The sequence below is a fragment of the Hyperoodon ampullatus genome, assembly GCF_949752795.1.
Source record: "Hyperoodon ampullatus genome assembly, chromosome: X".
NCBI classification, from domain to species: domain Eukaryota; kingdom Metazoa; phylum Chordata; class Mammalia; order Artiodactyla; family Ziphiidae; genus Hyperoodon; species Hyperoodon ampullatus.
In genome coordinates, this window is record NC_136913.1 from 38,520,731 (window position 1) to 38,543,529 (window position 22,799).

The 22,799-nt window shown below is 37.9% G+C and overlaps 1 protein-coding gene across 6 annotated transcripts in view; it reads right to left on the bottom strand.

The window, feature by feature from the left end:
• Positions 1–22,799, bottom strand: part of CASK (calcium/calmodulin dependent serine protein kinase) — a gene marked incomplete at both ends in the record, with an annotated part of 397,099 nt that overhangs the window by 183,221 nt on the left and 191,079 nt on the right. For all 6 annotated transcript variants that reach the window (XM_079727526.1, XM_079727525.1, XM_079727522.1 and 3 more), the window contains 2 exons: positions 3,594–3,666; positions 9,441–9,518. In XM_079727526.1, the coding sequence (XP_079583652.1) occupies positions 3,594–3,666; positions 9,441–9,518 (151 nt within the window). The remainder of the gene's footprint in view (positions 1–3,593; positions 3,667–9,440; positions 9,519–22,799) is intronic.

The window sequence follows — 22,799 nt, forward strand, 5'->3', positions numbered from 1 at the left end:
TCAAAATTATCTGGCATGTGCCTTAGACACAATAAACAAATTTATTAAAATCCAACACAAAACTAACTTTGAGCCTTTGCACACACTATCCTGTTGCTTGAAATGTCCTCTCATCCCTGTGTAACTCCCCCATGACTCAAGACTAGGCTCAAATGTAACTTCCTCCATGACGTTTCTCTGACTCTGTCTTTTAATTATATTTACCATCCCGTACCTTGGACGATAATTATTTGTTTTGTCTATCTGTGAAGATGGCCACAAACAAGTTCTCCTATTCTTGTGCACATAGGTTGCTCCTCCAACTAAAAGGTGCAACTTATTTTTCCTCCTCTTGAATCCAGGCTACTCTTGTGACCTTTTGACTAACAGAACGCAGAGGACAGGACACAGTGCCAATTCCAGGTCGAGGCTTCAAGAGGCCTGGTAACTTCCATTTTTGCTCCTTTGGTGCCATGAGACACTGTCCTGCTAGAAAAGTGGGCCATGAAGCGGGGAGAAAGACAAAGAAAGAGAGAAATGTTCTGAATGAGAGACTATGAAGAGGGCCTAGCCAGCTTCCAGCTGTTCTATTCACTTCTGCTGAGATGCCAGAAAAGTGAGTGAAGCCTTTGTGGATACTGACCATGCCGCCTTAGCCAACAGCCTGTGAAACAGAATCAGGCAGTCCCCATCAAGCTCTGCTCAACTGCAGAACTGAGAGCAAATAAATGGCGCTTGTTGTTGCAAGTCACTGTGTGTTATTCCGTAGTAGCTGGTAACAGATACACTATCTCATCTCTCTACTGAGACCATAATAATGCCTTTAGGGCTCCAAGCACAGTATACTGCATGAAGTAGGCACTCGGATATTTGTTGAATAAATCAATCAGAATGTAAGTTAGAAGGTGAAGCACAGCATTCAAACATAACTACTTTGGGATTTTATTTGGTTTTGGATTGTCATTATATCAAATACCATGGCTAATCAAAAAGCTGACTATATTATTGAAAGTATTACAGTAGAGTACGTTGTCAATCATTTATCATATGATATTGATATAATTACCTTTCAAGAACAGAATTCAAAATAAAATTGCTTCTTACAACTTAATAACAAAAACCCAAACAATCTGATTAAAAAATGGGCAGAGGATCTGAATACACATTTTTCCAAAGACAGACAGATGGTACCTGTACATGAAAAGATGTTCAACATCACTAATCATCAGGGAAATGCAAATCAAAACCACAATGAGATATCACCTCATACCTGTTAGAATGGCTATCATCAAAAAGATAAGAAATAACAAGTGTTGGTGAGGATGTAGGAAAAAAGGGAACCCTCATATACCGTTGGTGGAAATGTAAATTGGTGTGGCCACTCTGGAAAACAGTATGGAGGCTCCTCAAAAAAACTAAAAACAGAAATACCATATGATCGAGCAGTTCTACTTCTGAGTATTTATCTGAAGAAAACAAAAACACTAATTTGAAAACGCTAAAAGAAAAAACACATCACTGCAGCATTATTTACAATAGCCAAGATATGGCAACAACCTAAGTGTCCGTTGATGGATGAATGAACAAAGAAGATGTAGTGTGTATACACACACACACACACACATATACACATACATACACAGTGGAATACTACTCAGTCATAAAAAAGAACAAACTCTTGCCATTGTGACAATGTGGATGGACCTTGAGGATATTATGTTAAGTGAATAAGTCAGATACAGACAGAGAAATACCCTATGATTTCACTTACACGCTGAATCTAAAAATCAGAACAAATGAACAAACAAAACAAAACTCACAGACAGAGAAACCAGAATGGTGGTTGCCAGAGGGGAAGTGGGTTGGGTGGACAAAATGGGTGAAGCGGGTAAGAGGTACAGACTTCCAGCCATAAAATAAATAAGTCAGGGGGATGTAATGTCCAGCCTGGTGACTAGTCAATAATACTATATTGCACATTTTGTAACTTTGTATGGTGACAGAGAGTAACTAGACTTACTGTGGTGATCATTTCACAGTGTACACATATATCAAGTCATTATGCTGTATACCTGAAACTAATATAATGTTAAACGTTAATTATATCTCAATCTAAAAAATTGCCTCTTGAGCAAAAGTGTTTTTTAACACAATGCTACTCTATGAACTAAGAATCTGTTTTACATATTTTAACTTTTCAAATTGTCTTTTTTTTTTTTATTGGCCACACCGGACGACATGTGGGATCCCAGTTTCCCAACCAGGGATCAAACCTGCGCCCTCTGCAGTGGAAGCACGGAGTCTCAAACACTGGACCACGAGGGAAGTCCCTCAAATTGTCATTTTTGTCATTGTATATAAGGAGATATACTTCACTCTGTATACATGCATTTTCTTACATTAATTAAATGCAAAAGAATGACACAGCACGTTGCTATCATTGACCATTCCCTCCCCCCTTTATCTTTCTACACTTCTTATTCTCTTTGTTTGCATAACTGAAGAATACTTCCTTATAAAAGTGCTATGTATCCATTGGGCTGTTTAATGTTGAGTGGCGATAATAATATCATTTTCCTATCACCACATTTGAAAAGAATAAAACATTTTACAACTAATTTACACTAATGTGTATTCTGAGCATTTCTCCAATTATTTTTCATTGCTATTATAACATTCTACCAGATTGATCTGGAATTGCTCATGCTTTCCCTCAGCTTTTAACCACAAGAATTTCAGTTAAAATTTCCCAAACGTTATAGAAAATTTAACTAAATTCTACTTAATTTTCTTAACCATTAAAATACATTAAAGAAGCCAAGCCTTTGATAATACATCTTGAGGGAAGGAGAGCGCCATATCTGTGGGTGCTGCAGGTTAGAGAGAGGCCAGTGACAAAACAGGAGCACGTGAAAGTAGACAACAGGGCCAGAGAGACCACAGGGGCTCTTAGTGACTCGAGGCCTTGAAAGGGGGTAGGCATCAGGAGGAAGGCCCATGGCTTCCTTTCTTGCATGCCTCCATGTCCTGCCTGACACCTTACAAGCCAGGGGCTGACAGTTCTCATAAACTTGATACTGGGATTAAACAGGCACAAAGATTGAATAATGGTAATATTCATATTCCTAAGGATACAAACTATATTGCATTTATAATTACGATTTCAGACTATTTTTAAAAACTCTCTGCAAAGAAAATAAAATGCTGACTATTCTACATTGCAACATTAAAATATAAGTGTGTGATGAACTTTTACTATATAAACCAAATTCTAATTTCCCCCCAATTAACTTAGTATAGGATATTGTTTGGTTCTTCCTATTTGTTGGATTTTCACACTTCTCTCTTACACACATAATGGCGAAGGAGGAATAACAGAATTTTAGAATGCCTGTACATTTTAATAAAAATAAGGAAACTGAAATGATAAAAAGTGTTCCTATTAAGAACTAGTACAATTCTCCAAATATAAACCAGTTGAATTTTTATTTGTAAGTAAAATTAACTTTAAGATACTCTTTATAAGAACACTAAAGAAAAATTTCTAATTCTTATCATTGCTATAAGTTAGTTTCTATTCACAAATATTAAAGTTAGTGATAAAAATGACTTACCTTGACATCCCTGTGAATTATGTTGTTATCATGACAATAGCGTAGAGCTTCCAGTATCTGTCTCATGTAATGACTGTAGAAAAACAAAAGAAATCTAAAACTGTAAAAAAAAAACAACCTTATATTTTTAAAACTTAATGTACAGTGTCCCTAGTTTGTAACTCCCACCTTCATACTCACTGTCCACGGATACTTTTCATTTGAGTAGACAAGATTGGTGGAATGTGCAGCTTAGTAATGAAAAAGTTGGCAGATGCATAAGTTTATGAGCTTTATGAAGAATTAATGTGTTCTGTATTTTCTGAGATATCTAAGTCAAAGGAATTTCACACCGTTCATAAGTAAAATAGCTCTGCAAACTAAAAATTCAAGCTTAAAACATGAAAAAAAAAGTGTTCTGACACTCAGTTAATTCTACTTAGTTACACTGGATTGCTATTAAGTGACCAGTGCTCAGAGGTACACCAAGGATTCTGACTAAAGGGGTGGGAACCTTTTATCTGTCAGCAGAGGCTGACTCTCTGTCTTATTTCCATTTAGCTCTAAGGACAAACAAGAAAGAAGAACCCTCTTATGCCTCTACAATTTCTTTTTGCAACATAATCAAGTTTTAGTTGGGGCATCCTTGAACAAAGCAGACTTCCTTCTGGGCCTAAGTCCTAGGAAGTCAAACTCCTCACAAGGTCAGCAGGGTCCACAGAGGCTCCGCACTGGGTCCAGGTGAAGAACAGAGGAGCAGCGAGCATTTTAAAGAACAGTCCTTAAAAATGGTAACAGGGTCAACTAGCCACAGGGTGTGACAAGAGCAGTTCATTCAGTATTACTTCAGAACTTACTTCGATTTCCTTCCCTCCATTCTGAAGTTCTTCTGTAATCCCACTGTTTCTTCTTTGAGGGTCTTTTTCATCTTCTCTTCCTCTGAATTTTATTCCCTTCATATCTGTCGTTTTCCCCCTACTATCCCTCTTCCTTTCTCACTTTCCCCTTTTCCTTCCCAACTAGCCATGACACAGAAATGCAATATACTTAACATTAATTATTGCTTAGTATTTATTGCATTTTGTTTTTTTCTATCCAGATATTTTATTCCCCACACTTTAAAATAAAAACTAAATAATTTAATGGTACTTACAAATGACCTTGTGTGTGTGCTTGTGACTCAAGACCAAAAAAAATTTTCTCCACTCCTGCTTTAAAATTAAAAGACATTTCCATTGAGTTCCCTCTTTGGTATGCTACTATCTAGCCAAACTCACATCAATGTCCCTCTAATTAGCATATGCATTATTTCATGTATTAGAATTGATCAGAAGGTTCTAGTTTAAAAATGAAAGGCAGGGGCTTCCCTGGTGGCGCAGTGGTTGAGAGTCCGCCTGCCGATGCAGGGGACACGGGTTCGTGCCCCGGTCTAGGAGGATCCCACATGCCGCGGAGCGGCTGGGCCCGTGAGCCATAGCCGCTGGACCTGTGCGTCCGGAGCCTGTGCTCCGCAACGGGAGAGGCCACAACAGTGAGAGGCCCACATAACGCAAAAAAAAAAAAAAAAAAAAAAAAAAAGAAAGGCAGGGGGCTTCCCTGGTGGCGCAGTGGTTGAGAGTCCGCCTGCCGATGCAGGGGACACGGGTTCGTGCCCCAGTCCGGGAAGATCCCACATGCCCCAGAGCGGCTGGGCCCGTGAGCCATGGCTGCTGGGTCTGCGCGTCTGGAGTCTGTGCTCCGCAACGGGAGAGGCCACAACAGTGAGAAGCCCGTGTACCCAAAAAAAAAAAAAAAAAAAAAAAAGAAAGACAGGCAGGGGGAAAAAAAAAACCCAGGCTTTGTTCCTGTACTTATCATTGTCTCCTCACAACTGGGCTCTAAGCAGAAGGAGCCAGGCTCCTGCAGTTGTGATGTTCAATTTTTCTTACTTTGCAAATGTACACATGGTGGGTCATGGTCACATATTCTTTGCCTGGGCCAGTGCAGTTGAAATTAACTTTCTGTTTAAGTTAGGGGTTCTTAACTTGGTGTTATGGCCCTTTCCTGGTTCAAATCATGCTTTGGAGGATCTGTGACCCCCCGAAATGGCAGAGATAACAAGTGTGAAAAACTGTAATTTCTAAAAACTCTAAAGCATGCTACAAAGGTTAAGTCTATTATTATCAAATTTAGTCAAGATTTAGGAACAGCCTATTTGTGCATCTAGGTGTGAACATTGGAATAGTAGGTAAGTTTAAGTTAGGTAATATGGACCTAGCTTATACCTAACAGCACGACTACTTTGGATACTTAGCACTAGGACAGCCACTTCTATCCTTAGCCTGAAGAAAATTCTAAAAAAAAAAATTATTATCTCAAAGTCTTATTTAAAAAGAAAAAACCTCAATGAATGAGCATTTGAAAATCCGAATACTCAATTATTTAACCCAAATATACATACATATTAGAATCTCTGTGGGGGCAGGGTAGAATTTTTTTCCCCCAAATATAACATATTTAAACTGATCTTTCTCCACCCTCCCAGTCATGACCCTTGGGAGGCTGTGCATGTGAATAGTGTGCAAGCAGACTACAGAACCAAAATCCACCCATATACATTCTAGAGAGTTGCTGACTAAACTTTAATCAAAAAGCTTCATTTCATGAAGCATCATGGTGGCCTATACTTTCAGAGAAACTCATCAATATCTATGTTTGTCTCCATCCCTAAGGATCAGGAATGATGATAACTCTGTGGAAAGAAAAGAGCTGGCCAGCAATCCTCTCACTTCCTTTGGAAGGAGGTATTTTGGGGGTGGAAGAAAAGAAGGGAGGTGACTCAGCCTACTCTCTTTGGCAACTCTGGGTAAAAAGACTACACTTAAAAAAGCTCTTTGCTAGGCTGAAGAAAGCTTATCTCTGGAATTCCCTTAACAGAATGTTCCTGGCTAAGGACTACCTATGATAAACAGAACCCAGGATCTCTCAGGCATGAATGGCTTCCTGGAAGATGTCGCGTAAGCTATACAACTCTCCAAGATACACAATGGAGATGTTTCATAATTTAAATGCTCCCCTCTGTGTGTGGAATCTCACAAACCTCACATAGAGACCTCATCTATTCTGGGCCAGAGGTGCATTTCTTTTTTTTTTTTTTTTTTTTTTTTTTTTTTGCGATACACGGGCCCCTCACTGTTGTGGCCTCTCCCGTTGTGGAGCACAGGCTCCGGACGTGCAGGCTCAGCGGCCACGGCTCACGGGCCCAGCCGCTCCGCGGCATGTGGGATCTTCCCGGACCGGGGCATGAACCCATGTCCCCTGCATCGGCAGGCGGACTCTCAACCACTGCGCCACTAGGGAAGCCCCAGAGGTGCATTTCTGATGCAGGAAGGAATGAAGTGAGGAGCTGCCCTTAAAAGGCCCAGATCTCTGTCTGCTTCAGCTGAGCCTTTTGATTGCTTGTATCCTTATAATTGTTTAGTAAAGCCTGGTGCTAGGCAAGAATATCTCTCTGATTTGTGAGAGTTTGATTTGATAATCTGATCCTATATGTTAGCCTGCTCCACAACTCACCACCTCTGAAAGAACAGAGGTAATCACTAATTGGGTTGTAAGGACTGAATGCAGTTTTCTTTCATGTCATGCTTTGCTGCTCCTCTTGATGCTCAGCCAGTTGGAGAAAAACAACATTATCAATATGATTACTTGGTGTCTCAGAGTCTTCTTGCAATTGGTCTCACTAGAATAACTAATGCAAGCTGAATTTTCCAAAAACAAATCACAGAATCAGAGAGAAGGAAGGTAGAAATCATCTGGTTGAACGCTCTAAACCAAAGGAAGGATTTACGTGCCCTTGTTACATGGTCATTGGTACTCTGCAGTAGGGGAAATACATAATCATACGTTCTGAGGCCAGTCCCTTTTGTCATTTTTAGGGTTTTTAATAAATTGTGCCAAACCACTCTCTATGCAGTGTCACTTACTAATCCCAATACTACTCTTTTCTGCTCCATTCTGGAAAGTTCCTTTCATAAAATCACCATTTTAACAGCAATATAGGTAGATCTTAAAATCAACAGGCTTGATTGATATACAATCATTTGATATATATAAACATCTAACTTTTCTATAAATCTCAAGATTGGGAGAGAACTCAAGTCATTTCACTGTATGACATCACCTCTACAACACTACTATTCTCCCTATCCTATCACCTAGTCCAGTGGCAGAGACAGGCTCAAAGTTAAGGAAAAGTGATAGGGATGAGTAGGGAACAGAGTAAAAGTGGTACTGGTTTAACATCAACTCTGACAGCCTATATGCCAGGTACACCAGTGTTTTTGTGGTTCCAAAAGGAAAAAGTCATCTTCCTCCACCAAGCTTCACTGTTTTATAAAATCAACATCTAGAATTTTTAGTTTTCCCTATTTGATGCTGCTGTTGAAAGATATTAATGTGGGAAAATACAAAACTCAAATTCTTAAAGAAATAAATGTGAACAATGATATGCAAAAGTCTGAGAGTTTCATTTAGTAGGAGAAAGTGGTTTACCACTGTGCCATAAGAAAAATCAAGACGGCATTGACTACTTTTGGTATTAAAGAATGCTTTTTAATTCTGAAACACAATACAAAATAAAAATTTTAAACTGTGATAAGAATTCAAAACAAGAGTAAAATGGGATTAAAAAAAAAAGAAAACCCTAGAATATGCTTTAGTGAACATGGCACAAAAGAAAAAAGGATATTTAGCCTCAGTTCTACCATGCATACATCAAGAGTTAAAAGAAGGAATTAAAGTTAGTATATATAAACTCTCATTTGCTTCTTCTCCCTAGCTCCAGGAGTACAAAACAGCAGCTACCTACAATCGGGTATATTCTTTATCTTGTGTTATAGCTATGGCTGCTCCATCTCCTGGGACTGGGGACCTTGCTCCTCAGTCAGGAGAAGGCAGGGCAAAGAATTTGAAGAAAGTCAAGCCATTCTAAGCTTAAAGTCGCATGAGGTAGTCTCTAAGCTATTTTCAGCCATATCTGTCCATTGTGCCATAATTATAAAAAGAATGATAGGAGGGAGAAAGTTATAATTATTTAATGGTAGAAAGTTTTAATAAATCCTAATGGGTTTGTGGGTTTGAACCCTTCAACATACTATGGTTAGTGACTGAGGAGGGATGCTGTACCCCAGGTACTAAAAAGGCAACTTATTGGAGTGGGTATTTATGATATGATTGTCACTAAAACAGAAAGTTGTACTGCTTCAAATCTACAAGCAAGTGGCCCAGTGCATGGCTCTTGTGATTTTTCATATTAAATCCTTATTTTGAGTCATTAGTTCTTTACAAGAACGCCTACACTTGGAACAATGGTGGCTACTTGATTGGGAGATCAAACACTGGCCTGAAGCAAATATATTCAGCAGAAAAACTTGTGCTTTTATTTCTGTTCCTTTTACTGTTCTATGCTTTTTCTCAGATTAACTGGTCACCTAACAATTTGCTATCACTAAAAGGCAAACTGAAGAACTAATGAGGCACATCTGCTAAAAAGCAAAAATCAAACACACAAAAAAACCCAAGTTTAATTCTACACGGTTCCTGAGCTATCAAATTCCTCCTTGTATAAAAGTCATCAGAAATGGAAAAGATAGCAGTAGTGATGTTAAACTGTAAATCCATATAAATAGATCAATTCATTGTTCAATATTTTGCATTTCCAGTCACTGTTTGGTTCCACTAATACACATTAAAAGAGGGATGCTCCTTGTAAGGAAGAGTGGCAGTATGCTAGTCATCAGTTCAAAGAGCAGGCCACTTCATATGATTTCCTTGTCATTTCCTTCTTTTACTTCTACCTTTACTTCTGGGGAGTTCATATAAATTACATACCTGGCCACAGCTTCACTGTATACAAAACCAGCGTCAGCTCGTTTTACGATTTCAAAACACAGATCCGCTCCATCCATACTGTAGAGAAATGTGAAAAAGAATATTAGGAAAGAGAAAATTTCAGGAAGAAAACATTGAAAGTGAATACATTGTAACTAAGTTTTTAGTTGACTTACAGCTAAAGATTATAATAAATTATTTAAATCTCCTTTCTTTTGATGAAAAATAGGCATAAATTATAAAGGACATTATAACCATCTTAACATTGAAAATCTACAGGGGAAAAAAACAGGAAGAACAAGCAAATGGTAGCATCAAATAACATAAAGTGTGGGAAATTGCCTATAAATTTTCTTTAGGTTATCACAACAAAAAGTCTCAGAAAAGGGCAATGTTGGGGGTTGTGGCATAGTTTTGAATCAAATTCCGAAATTGTATCTAGTCATATCATGTAATATTTTAAGAATACAACAACGATTCTAAAACATTTAGCTATAGTTATCACCACTAAAAGGGAATTCAAGCTATATACTGTGAAAGGAAAAAAATAATTAGCTAATCCATAATTTATTTTTGTTTATACTTCCATTACCAAAGTTAAGTGCTACAAACATACTCTAACACACTGATGTGCTGGTAACGCAGGGTTACTATCTTGCCTCCAAACTTAAAATGGTTCTCTATTTCTCACCAGATCAGTAAGGCTTCTTGTTGTCTCAGCCATACCTTGCTTCTTCTACCTACCCTGTCTAATGACTTTTCAAGAATAACTCACTCTCTACGCAGATTAGTCTTACACTACTCCCTGAATATACCATTTTTTTCTTTTTCTGCATATATTGTTTCTCACATTCAAAACCTACCTTAATTCAAGCTTCCATTCCAATCTCACCTTCCCCAGGAAGGCCTCTCAATGATTACCAGCCACATTAAGGCCTTCTTTTGCTTAAATTCTGTAACAACTCTATATAGCCCATATTATAACATTTAGCACTTACATAGAAACATATTTATGTGTATACATGAAACTTTTGCCAGATCATTACATATATTAATGAATAGTTAGCTAACATTCTCATAATGCTTTAAGTCTTATAAAGTGTTTGCAAATCCAGTATCTCATTCATTCATTTACTTAGTAGCTCAGGAACCAAAATACCTGTTGCAGGTTTTATACTGAGGAAATAGACTTCCAGAAGGAAAAGCAAAGGAACTATTCATTACTATTACCTATAATTAATAACTAATCCATTAATAATAATTAATAAACATTACTAACTAATATTACTATTCATCAAGTATCATGGAAAGCATTCCTTGTTATATCTCCCTTCATTCTTACCATCATCCCATGAGGTCAGCATCCTTCCTGTTCTCAAACAAGTTGTCTAAGTGAGTAGACAAGTATGTTACAGGGACAGAATTCAAATCCCTATCTATATTTAATGTTCTTTCCATTATCTACAGCTACACCTACTAGGTGTGCAAGGAACAAATGTACACATTCAAGCTCAACAGTTCAAAAATAGGGTGAAGTCCTAAAGAACAAGTATATTTTATATTTTCAACATACTCCTACCCAAAACCTGGCAGAATACTATGCACACAGTAAATATTTAATGAATAGTTTATTAAAATCTTGGTGTGGTTTTATGCAAATGAAAATACTTTCACATTTATACAAGGCTTTACAAATTTTACCTAGTTTTCATTTCACAGCCAACGAACATTTTCCAACGTCAAATAGGATTCTTCTCCAAAATAATTTTTATGATGGCTCAGTCTACTCTGAAGTATGGCAGTGCCCATTTTGCACAATCAGAAATAAAGCCCGGATGAACACGATCATGTATCTTTGCGAACAACCCTGATCATCTGCTGTAGTATAAGTCCTACAAGCAGAGTTGCTAGGTCAGGGGGCACAGACAATAATACTTTTGATACATACACTACTGGAAAAATTTTAACAATTTATACTGCCACTACTGGGTGTGAAAGTGTTCTTTCCTCTACCTTGTCTCTACTAGGGTGACTATTCTTTTTAATCTTTGCCAATCAGATAAGAGGAAAAAAAGTCACTCACGATTGCTTTCATTTACATTTCCTTGCCTACTAAAGAGGCTGAATATTTCTCATTTCTTTGTGTTGTGGGGAGAAAAAAAGCACTATTTTTAAAGCTGGCTGCAGTTTAAGCTGGTTGGTTGATCTGTGAAGACTAAAAACACATAGTGAGGGAATTACAGTTTTGTTTAGGCATTTTCCTTTTTAATTGCGAAATGTGAGGATAAGCACTATTCAACTTAGAAGAGAGAAGAGTTAGGCAAAGGAGAGAGCTAAATTGATTGCATCATAAAGCAATAAGAATCCTTAGAGCTAGAGGAAGGCTTTTTTGGAGGGATCTGGGAGGGGGAAAAAAACCTTAAGGGTAGGAAGGTACTAAGGTGGTGAGAGGCCAACACTTAAGGAGGGAACCAGTCAGTGGGAAATAACTGGAAATTGCTTACTGCCCTGTTCTACAATCACCAGCATGAATCGACTCATTTTTTGTGGACATATCTGAAACACTAGTACTTGAAATGACAATTTCTACATTTACATATAAACACACCAAGGTATTTTTAGGTTTCTACTCTTTTCCACTATTTTTGTATCTAGTCCCATACCATTTTTAATTCTGCAATAGTATATTTTAATATTTGGCAAAATAAGTCTCATTTCATTATTATTCTTTGTAAACATTTTCTTATGAGTTTTTTCTCCCAGCTGAACTTTAAAATCAGTTTCTCAAACGTGAAAAAATTTTTATATTTTGGCTGAAATAATATTATATTTATAGATTAACCAGTAGAAATTAACATTTTCCTAATATTCTTATCCTTGAACATGATATGCCTCCCCATTTCCTTTCATGTCTCTAAGTTATAGTTTTAAGGTTTTCTTCACATTAGTTCCAAATATTGATTATTGGGTTCCCCACCCCCCAAGGCATTTTATATTTTTAGTTGCTATTATAAATGGGATCTTTTGGCTATTATACATTTTTTAATACAATGGTTCATAACCAGGGGTACAAAAAAAAAAAAACCTATGGAACTTCTAAAACATGCCGGCATGCTCTATGAGGGTTGAGTCTGAAAGTAAGTCATTACTGTGAAAATAATTTTCTATTATTAAAGCTAGTTGATTAGTTAATTGCAACATTAATTGATATTAAAGTAAAAGAGGCAATCCATTAATTTTAAATTTTATGAGATACAGAAATAACTTAAAATACTGCTATTCATGCAAATTTTATTCATCACAGAAACTTAAAATATACATATTCATAATGCATACAATCCTAATATAATAACCTTGAACAAAAAGTTCAATGCCTTAATTCTTTGATAAACTTTATCTGATAATATGATTTTAAAAACAATTATGGGACTTCCCTGGTGGCGCAGTGGTTAAGAATCTGCCTGCCAATGCAGGGGACAGGGGTTCAAGCCCTGGTCCGGGAAGATCCCACATGCCGTGGAGCAACTAAGCCTGTGCGCCACAGCTACTGAGCCCGCGTGCCACAACTACTGAAGCCTGCATGCCTAGAGCCCATGCTCCACAGCAAGAGAAGCCACCGCAATGAGAAGACTGCGTACCACAACGAAGAGCAGCCCTCACTCGCTGCAACTAGAGAAAGCCTGCACACAGCAATGAAGATTCAACACAGCCAAAATAAATAATGAATAAATCAATAAACTTTTAAAAAACCAATTATAAGGCTTTTTCTATTGTTTTTCGCTTTGGCTTCCCATCTTAGTGTGTTTCTGGAGCTGCCAAGAAGCTTCAAGAAGCATGTTCTGAATTTCCCCAGTTGGTTCCATTCTGAGGGAGTAAATGAGACAGAGAAGAAACCCTGCTAAGGAAGAGTACGGGGAATGCTTCTGTACTATACACAGAGAAAGACTATGGGAGGTTTACTCTGAATTGTGAAAACTGATGGGATTATGAATGATCTTAACCTCCCCCCCTTCATCTATCTGAATTTTTAAAATTTTGTAATAAACATGCATTACTTATAAAATTTTTAAAAACTGTCCATACACAAATGCTCCAAACAAACAAAACACATCACAGGTCTAGAGGCACAAGGTATGGCTGGCTATATGTTGAAGGGAATCAGAATATGCCACTCAAAATATGTCACTTTAGCACAGGATTATTTTGAACTGAAGGCAATCGAAAATCAGCAGATACAGGAAGAATGCTGTACTCTCCTCCATTCTGCCTAAAAACAGGGCATAAATTTCCCTTTGTAAAGGTGACAGAAATTTCCTTTTGTAAAGGTGTTCCCCTCTCATGTACCAGGAAGAAGCAAACTACTCTTAACTGTATAATAAACCTTACTAAATAACTCTTACTTACCATATATTTTCTGATCACCTTCCCACAATTTACCCCCAACCCCAGACGCCCAAACTCCCCCCTTCCCTTGTCTAGTCTCTTTACTTTCACTGTTAAAATGGTATATAAGCCTCTGGGTCTCTGTAGCTTTCACTTTTTTCTGTGAGCATGTCCCCCACCTCCCATGTGCGAATGAAAATCTTTTCTCCTGCTTATCTGTCATTTGCCAGTTTAATTTGCAGGCCTCAGTCATATAACCAAAAAGCATAGAGGAAAGGTTTTTTTCCCTCCTCTACAATATATTCTGCAAAAGCAAAGAAAGACGAGGCTTGTAGGAGACTTGTACCTGATTGTATGAAGAAGTGCTTCTCAAATTAACTGTGGTGAAGGACTAGCTTTTTCCCCCCCTCAGGTATATTAAGAACTAATACTTTTTACAAAATACAAAATCATGTGCTACAATTTCACAGCAATGTCAAATTACTTATCTCATTATAGAGGGGTAAATGGCTGGTAGATTGGAATGTGTCTACAAACTATTCTTTGAGAAACACTGTAAAGGACAGATCAAATCTGGATTTCTCTGACCAGCATTTCCCCTGAAGGTGACAGAAACAACTACAAAGACTGGATGAAATAAAAAAAAATTTTTTAAGCATTAAAGAATCACCAGCATAAAGAGTGAAAAACTACCTAGTGAGAACAGAGAAAGGATTAGAACTCAAAGAGGTGAGCAAGAGCTGCTTGTGCCCTGGGGATAGGGAGGGGCTCTGGAAAGAAGGCAGCTGTGGAGGCAGGAGGCTTCACTTTTGGGGAGCTCCAGAGAAGTGGAAGGGGGCAGTCAGATGGAGATTTACAGGGTCCAACTTCTTTTGCAGCAGGGTGATCCAAGAGGAGAGACAGAGCTATTCTTTTGGCACACCTCAGAAGAGCCCACCAAAGGCTAAGGCTCTGATAAAATACCTTATACCCCAGGCTGGAAGCATAAAGAGCTGTGTTTTGAAAACTGGGGTATAGAATATATTCTGGTATGTCTTACTGGTATCATAGGAAAACCCTAATGCTTACCATGGAGACAAAAGCTGAATTTAAAAACTTCAGTAAGAAACAAGAAATCATCAAAAGTGACACTACAGATTTGAAAAAGTAGCAAGAAGAAATTTCAGAATGGAAAAACATAAAATCAAAATTAAGAATTTGAGCAGATTACATAGTCGAAGAGAAAATTAGTGAACCAGAAGATAATCAGATTGAAGCAAGGAGAGATAAAACATGGAAAATATAAAAGTGAGAATAAGAAACATAAAAGATTACAGTGAGAAAGTCACCATGTATTTTATTGAAGTTTAATTTAAAAAGTGAAAAGAAAATGAAGCAGAAGCAATACTGAAAATATAACGGCTGATAATTACCCAGAAATGATTAAAGACAGCAATCCACTGATTTGAAAAGCCCACTAAACATCAAGCAAGATATCTATAGTTAGATACATATCAGTGAAAACTGCAGGAAACCAAAGGAAAATAGAAAATCTCACAAACAGTGAAAACAATGGACTCTTAGACTGATAGCCGATTTTTAGTAGCAACAGTGGAAGCCAGAATACAGTGGAAAGGTATCTTAAATCAAAATAACTGCCAATCTAAACTTCTCTTCTGCTGGAGGAACCAAGATGGCGGAGTAGAAGGATGTGCTCTCACTCCCTCTTGTGAGCACACAAGAATCACAACTAGCTGCTGGACAATCATTGACAGGAAGACACTGGAACTCACCAAAAAAGATACCCCACATCCAAGGACAAAGGAGAAGCCACAATGAGATGGTAGGAGGGGTGCAATCACAGTAAAATCAAATCCCATAACTGCTGGGTGGGTGACTCACAGACTGGAGAACACTTATACCACAGAAGTTCACCCACTGGAGTGAAGGTTCTCAGCCTCACGTCAGGCTTCCCAACCTGGGGGTCCAGCAATGGGAGGAGGAATTCCTAGAGAATCAGACTTTGAAGCCTAGTGGGATGTGATTGCAGGATTTCGACAGGACTCGGGGAAACAGAGACTCCACTCTTGCAGTGTACACAAAAAGTAGTGTGCACATCGGGATCCAGGGGAAGGAGCAGTGACACCATGGGAGACTGAACCAGACCTACCTGCTAGTGTTGGAGGGTCTCCTGCAGAGGTGAGGGGTGGCTGTGGCTCACCTTGGGGACAAGGACACTGGAAGCAGATGTTCTGGGAAGTACTCCTTGGCATGAGCCCTCCCAGAGTCTGTCATTAGCCCCACCAAAGAGCCCAGGTAGGCTCCAGTGTTGGGTTGCCTCAGGCCAAACAACCAACAGGGAGGGAACCCAGCCCCACCCATCAGCAGTCAAGGGGATTAAAGTTTTACTGAGCTCTTCCCACCAGAGCAACAGTCAGCTCTACCCACCACCAGTCCCTCCCATGAGAAAACTTACACAAGCCTCTCAGATAGCCTCATCCACCAGAAGCAAGAACTACAATCCTGCAGCCTATGGAACAAAAACCACATTCACAGAAAGATAGACAAGATGAAAAGGCAGAGGGCTATGTACCAGATGAAGGAACAAGATAAAACCTGAGAAAAACAACTAAATGAAGTGGAGATAGGCAACCTTCCAGAAAAAGAATTCAGAATAATGATAGTGAAGATGACCCAGGACCTCAGAAAAACAATGAAGGCAAAGATCGAGAAGATGCAAGAAATGTTTAACAAAGACCTAGAAGAATTAAAGAACAAACAAACAGAGATGAACAATAAAATAACTGAAATGAAAACTACACTACAAAGAATCAATAGCAGAATAACTGAGGCATAAGAACGGATAAGTAACCTGGAAGACAGAATGGTGGAATTCACTGCTGCAGAACAGAATAAAGAAAAAAGAATGAAAAGAAATGAAGACACCTAAGAAACCTCTGGGACAACATTAAACGCAACAACATTTGCATTATAGGGGTCCCAGAAGGAGAAGAGAGAGAGAAAGGACCAGAGAAAATATTTGAAGAGATTATAGTAGAAAACTTCCCTAACATGGGAAAGGAAATAGCCACCCAAGTCCAGGAAGGGCGGCGAGTCCCATACAGGATAAAGCTAAGGAGAAACACGCCAAGACACAGAGTAATCAAATTGGCAAAAATTAAAGACAAAGAAAAATTACTGAAAGCAGCAAAGGAAAAACGAGAAATAACATACAAGGGAACTCCCATAATGTTAACAGCTGATTTCTCAGCAGAAACTCTACAAGCCAGAAGGGAGTGGCATGATATACTTAAAGTGACGAAAGGGAAGAACCTACAACCAAAATTACTCTACCCAGCAAGGATCTCATTCAGATTCGATGGAGAAATCAAAAGCTTTACAGACAAGCAAAAGCTAAGAGAATTCAGCACCACCAAACCAGCTCTACAACAAATGCTAAAGGAACTTCTCTAAGTGGGAAACACAAGAGAAGAAAAGGACCTACAAAAACAAACCCAAAAGAATTAAGAAAATGGCCACAGGAACATACATATCAATAATTACCTTAAACCTGAATGGATTAAATGCTCCAACCAAAAGACACAGGCTTGCTGAATGGATACAAAAACAAGACCCAGCTATATGCCATCTACGAGATACCCACTTCAGACCTAGGGACACATACAAACTGAAAGTGAGGGGATGGAAAAAGATATTCCATGCAAATGAAAGTCAAAAGAAAGCTGGAGTAGCAATACTCATATAAGATAAAATAGACTTTAAAATAAAGAATGTTACAAGAGACAAGGAAGGACACTACATAATGATCAAGGGATCAATCCAAGAAGAAAATATAACAATTATAAATATATATGCACCCAACATAGGAGCACCTCAATACATAAGGCAACTGCTAACAGCTGTAAAAGAGGAAATAGTAACACAATAATAGTGGGGGACTTTAACACCTCACGTACACCAATGGACAGATCATCCAAACAGAAAATTAATAAGGAAACACAAGCTTTAAATTACACAATAGACCAGATTGATTTAATTGATATTTATAGGACATTCCATCAAAAAACAGAATACACTTTCTTCTCAAGTGCGCATGGAACATTCTCCAGGACAGATCACATCTTGGGTCACAAATCAAGCCTCAGTAAATTTAAGAAAAGTGAAATCATATCAAGCATCTTTTCTGATCACAACGCTATGAGAATAGAAATGAATTAGAGGGAAAAAAACACAAACACATGGAGGCTAAACAATATATTACTAAATAACCATGAGATCACTGAAGAAATCAAAGAGGAAATCAAAAAATACCTAGAGACAAATGACAATGAAAACACGACAATCCAAAACCTATGGGATGCAGCAAAAGCAGTTCTAAGAGGGAAGTTTATAGCTATACAAGCCTATCTCAAGAAACAAGAAAAATCTCAAATAAACAATCTAACCTTACCCCTAAAGGAACTAGAGAAAGAAGAACAAACAAAACCCAAAGTGAGTAGAAGGAAAGAAATCATAACGATCAGAGCAAAAAAAAATGAAATAGAAACAAAGAAAAGAGCAAAGATCAATAAAACAAAAAGCTGCTTCTTTGAGAAGATAAACAAAATGGATAAACCATTAGCCAGACACATCAAGAAAAAGAGTGAGAGGACTCAAATCAATATAATTAGAAATGAAAAAGGAGAAGTTACAACAGACACCACAGAAATACAAAGCATCTTAAGCGACTACTACAAGCAACTCTATGCCAATAAAATGGACAACCTGGAAGAAAAGGACAAATCCTTAGAAAGGTATAACATTCCAAGACTGAACCAGGAAGAAATAGAAACCATGAACAGACCAATCACAAGTAATGAAATTGAAACTGATTTAAAATCTTCCAACAAACAAAAGCCCAGGACCAGATGGCTTCACAGGGGAATTCTATCAAACATTTAGAGAAGAGCTAACACCTATCCTTCTCAAACTCTTCCAAAAAATTGCAGAGGAAGGAACACTCCCAAACTCATTCTATGAGGCCACCATCACCCTGATACCCAAACCAGACAAATATGTCACAAAAAAGAAAACTACAGGCCAGTATCTCTGATGGAGATAGATGCAAAAATCCTCAACAAAATACTAGCAGACAAAATCAAACAACACATTAAAAGGATCATACACCATGATCAAGTGGGATTTACCCCAGGGATGCAAGGATTCTTCAAAATATGCAAATCAATCAATGTGATACACCATGTTAACAAACTGAAGAATAAAAACCAAATGATCATCTCAATAGATGCAGAAAAAGCTTTTGACAAAATTCAACACCCGTTTATGATAAAAACTCTCCGGAAAGTGGGCATAGAGGGAATCTGCCTCAACATAATAAAGGCCATATACGACAAACCCACAGCAAACATCATTCTCAATGGTGAAAAACTGAAAGCATTTCTTCTAAGATCAGGAACAAAACAAGGATGTCCACTCTCACCACTATCATTCAACATAGTTTTGGAAGTCCTAGCCATGGAAATCAGAGAAGAAACAGAAATAAAAGGAACAGAAATTGGAAAAGAAGAAGTAAAACTGTCACTGCTTGCAGAGGACATGATACTACACATAGAGAATCCTAAAAATGCCACCAGAAAACTACTAGAGCTAATCAATGAATCTGGTAAAGTTACAGGATAAAAAATTAATGCACAGAAATCTCTTGCACTCCTATACACTAATGATGAAAAATCTGAAAGAGAAATTAAGGAAACACTCCCATTTACCACTGCAACAAAAAGAATAAACCTACCTAGGGAGACAAAAGACCTGTATGCAGAAAACTATAAGACATGGATGAAAGAAATTAAAGATGATACCAACAGATGGAGAGATACACCATGTTTTTGGATTGGAAGAATCAATACTGTGAAAATAAGTATACTACCCAAAGAAATCTACAGATTCAATGCAGTCCCTATCAAATTACCAATGGAATTTTTTTACGGAACTAGAAGAAAAAATCTTAAAATTTGTATGGAGACACAAAAGACCCCGAATAGCCAAAGCAGTCTGGAGGGAAAAAAATGGAGCAGGAGGAATTGGACTCCTTGACTTCAGACTATACTACAAAGCTACAGTAATCAAGACAATATGGTACTGGCACAAAAACAGAAACATAGATCAATGGAACAAGATAGAAAGCCCAGAGATAAACCCACGCACCTATGGTCAACTAATCTATGACAAAGGAGGCAAAGATATACAATGGAGAAAAGACAGCCTCTTCAATAAATGGTGCTGGGAAAACTGGACAGCTACATGTAAAAGAATGAAATTAGAACACTCCCTAACACCATACACAAAAATAAACTCAAAATGGATTAAAGACCTAAATGTAAGACTGGACACTATAAAACTCTTAGAGGAAAACACAGGAAGAACACTCTTTGACATAAATCACAGCAAGATCTTTTTTGATCCACCTCCTAGAGAAATGGAAATAAAAACAAAAATAAACAAATGGGACCTAATGAAACTTCACAGCTTTTGCACAGCAAAGGAAACCATAAACAAGACGAAAAGACAACCCTCAGAATGGGAGAAAATATTTGCAAACAAATCAAAGGACAAAGGTTTAATCTTCAAAATATATAAACAGCTCATGCAGCTCAATATTAAAGAAACAAACAACCCAATCAAAAAATGGGCAGAAGACCTAAATAAATATTTCTCCAAAGCAGACATACAGATGGCCAAAAAGCACATGAAAAGCTGCTCAATGTCACTAATTATTAGAGGAATGTAAATCAAAACTACAATGAGGTATCACCTCACACCAGTTAGAATGGGCATCATCAGAAAATCTACAAACAACAAATGCTGGAGAGGGTGTGGAGAAAAGGGAACCCTCTTGCACTGTTGGTGGGAATGCAAATGGATACAGCCACTATGGAGAACAGTATGGAGGTTCCTTAAAAAACTAAAGATAGAATTACCATATGATCCAGCAATCCCACTACTGGGCATATACCCAGAGAAAACCATAATTCAAAGACACATGCACCCCAATGTTCACTGCAGCACTATTTACAATAGCCAGGTCATGGAAGCAACCTAAATGCCCATCGACAGACAAATGGATCAAGAAGATGTGGTACATATATAAAATGGAATATTACTCAGCCATAAAAAGGAATGAAATTGGGTCATTTGTAGAGACGTGGATGGATCCAGAGACTGTCATACAGAGTGAAATAAGTCAGAAAGAGAAAAACAAATATCGTATATTAATGCATGTATGTGGAACCTAGAAAAATGGTACAGACGAACTGGTTTGCAGGGCAGAAGTTGAGACACAGATGTAGAGAACAAACGTATGGACACCAATGGGGTAAAGTCACCGGGGGTTGGGGGTGGTGGTGTGATGAATTGGGCAATTGGGATCGACATGTATACACTGATGTGTATAAAATTGATGACGAATAAGAACCTGCTGTATAAAAAACAAATAAAATAAACTTCTCTTGTCAGTAAATAAATCTAGAGAATGAAGGTGAAAAAATAAATTCTTTCAGATAAGCAAAATACCGAGACAATTTGTTACCAGCATACCTATCACTGAAGGAAATACAAAATAATATTCTTCAGGTAGAAGAAAAATGAAGTCAAATGAAAATTCAGATTCAGCAAGGCATGGAAAACATAAAATGTAGTAAATATGTAGGTGAATCTAAACGAACAATGATTGTATAAAACAACTATTTTCTCAGTCTCATTCTGGAGAGAGAGACCATATAAAACAGTTACTATTCAGAGACAGAGAGAGAGGTAGGTATGGGACAGGAGGGGAAGGGGTTTGTGGGGGGAACGGGAGGGGATTGATTGGTTTTAAATACACATACTTGACAACAGTAACTTCTAAGTCGGGAGGCATACTGTAATTTCTAGGGCAACCACTAAGGTATCTAACTTTTTGATGTCAGGGCCATTTTCTACTCTTAAGGATTATTGAGAACCCCAAAGGGATTGTATTTGTGGGGCTTTTATCTATCAGTATTTGCTATATTAAAAATTAAAATTCAGAAATGTGGGCTTCCCTGTGGCACAGTGGTTAAGAATCCACCTGCCAATGCAGGGGACACGGGTTCAAGCCCTAGTTCGGGAATATCCCACATGCTGTGGAGCAACTAAGCCTGTGCACCACAACTACTGAGCCTGCACTCTAGAGCCCACAAGCCACAACTACTGTGCCCGTGTGCCACAACTACTGAGCCTGCACTCTAGAGCCTGTGAGCCACAACTTCTGAAGCCCGTGCACCTAGAGCCTGTGCTCCACAACAAGAGGAGCCACCACAATGAGAAGCCCTCGCACTGCAACAAAGAGTAACCCCCGCTCGCCACGACTAGAGAAAGCCCGTGTGCAGCAATGAAGACCCAATGCAACCAAAAATAAATAAATAAAATAAATTTAAAAAAAATAAAATCCAGAAATGTAAAAAAATTTATTTTAAAATAATAATAATTAACCCATTACATGTTAACCAAAATAATATTTGTCATGCAAAATAACTTTGTATTCTAAAACAAAATAAATTTAGTGAGAAGAGTGGTATTGTTTTACATTTTGAAAATCTCTTTCATCTCTGGTTTAATAGAAGACAGCTAGATTCTCACATCTGCTTCTATACATTCAATCTGTTACAGTGCTATTTGGTTGAAGTAAATGAAGAAGATAGGGCCTTACACAGATACATAATTGGAAGAAAAAGGTATGCTTTAGTGGCCCTTGTAGATATTTTTGAATATTCTTCTTTGATACTACACCAAGACTCAAGAATGGGTAGTTTCTTAAAGGCAAATTGCAATGTAGAATCTGAAACCGTATCAATGAGCTATTTGTACTCTGTTATAATATAATCCATTGTTCTCTCTTGTTCTTTGAATAGACGTTTTACCTGTGCATGACTTTGTAACGTTCCACATTAGTCATCTGAA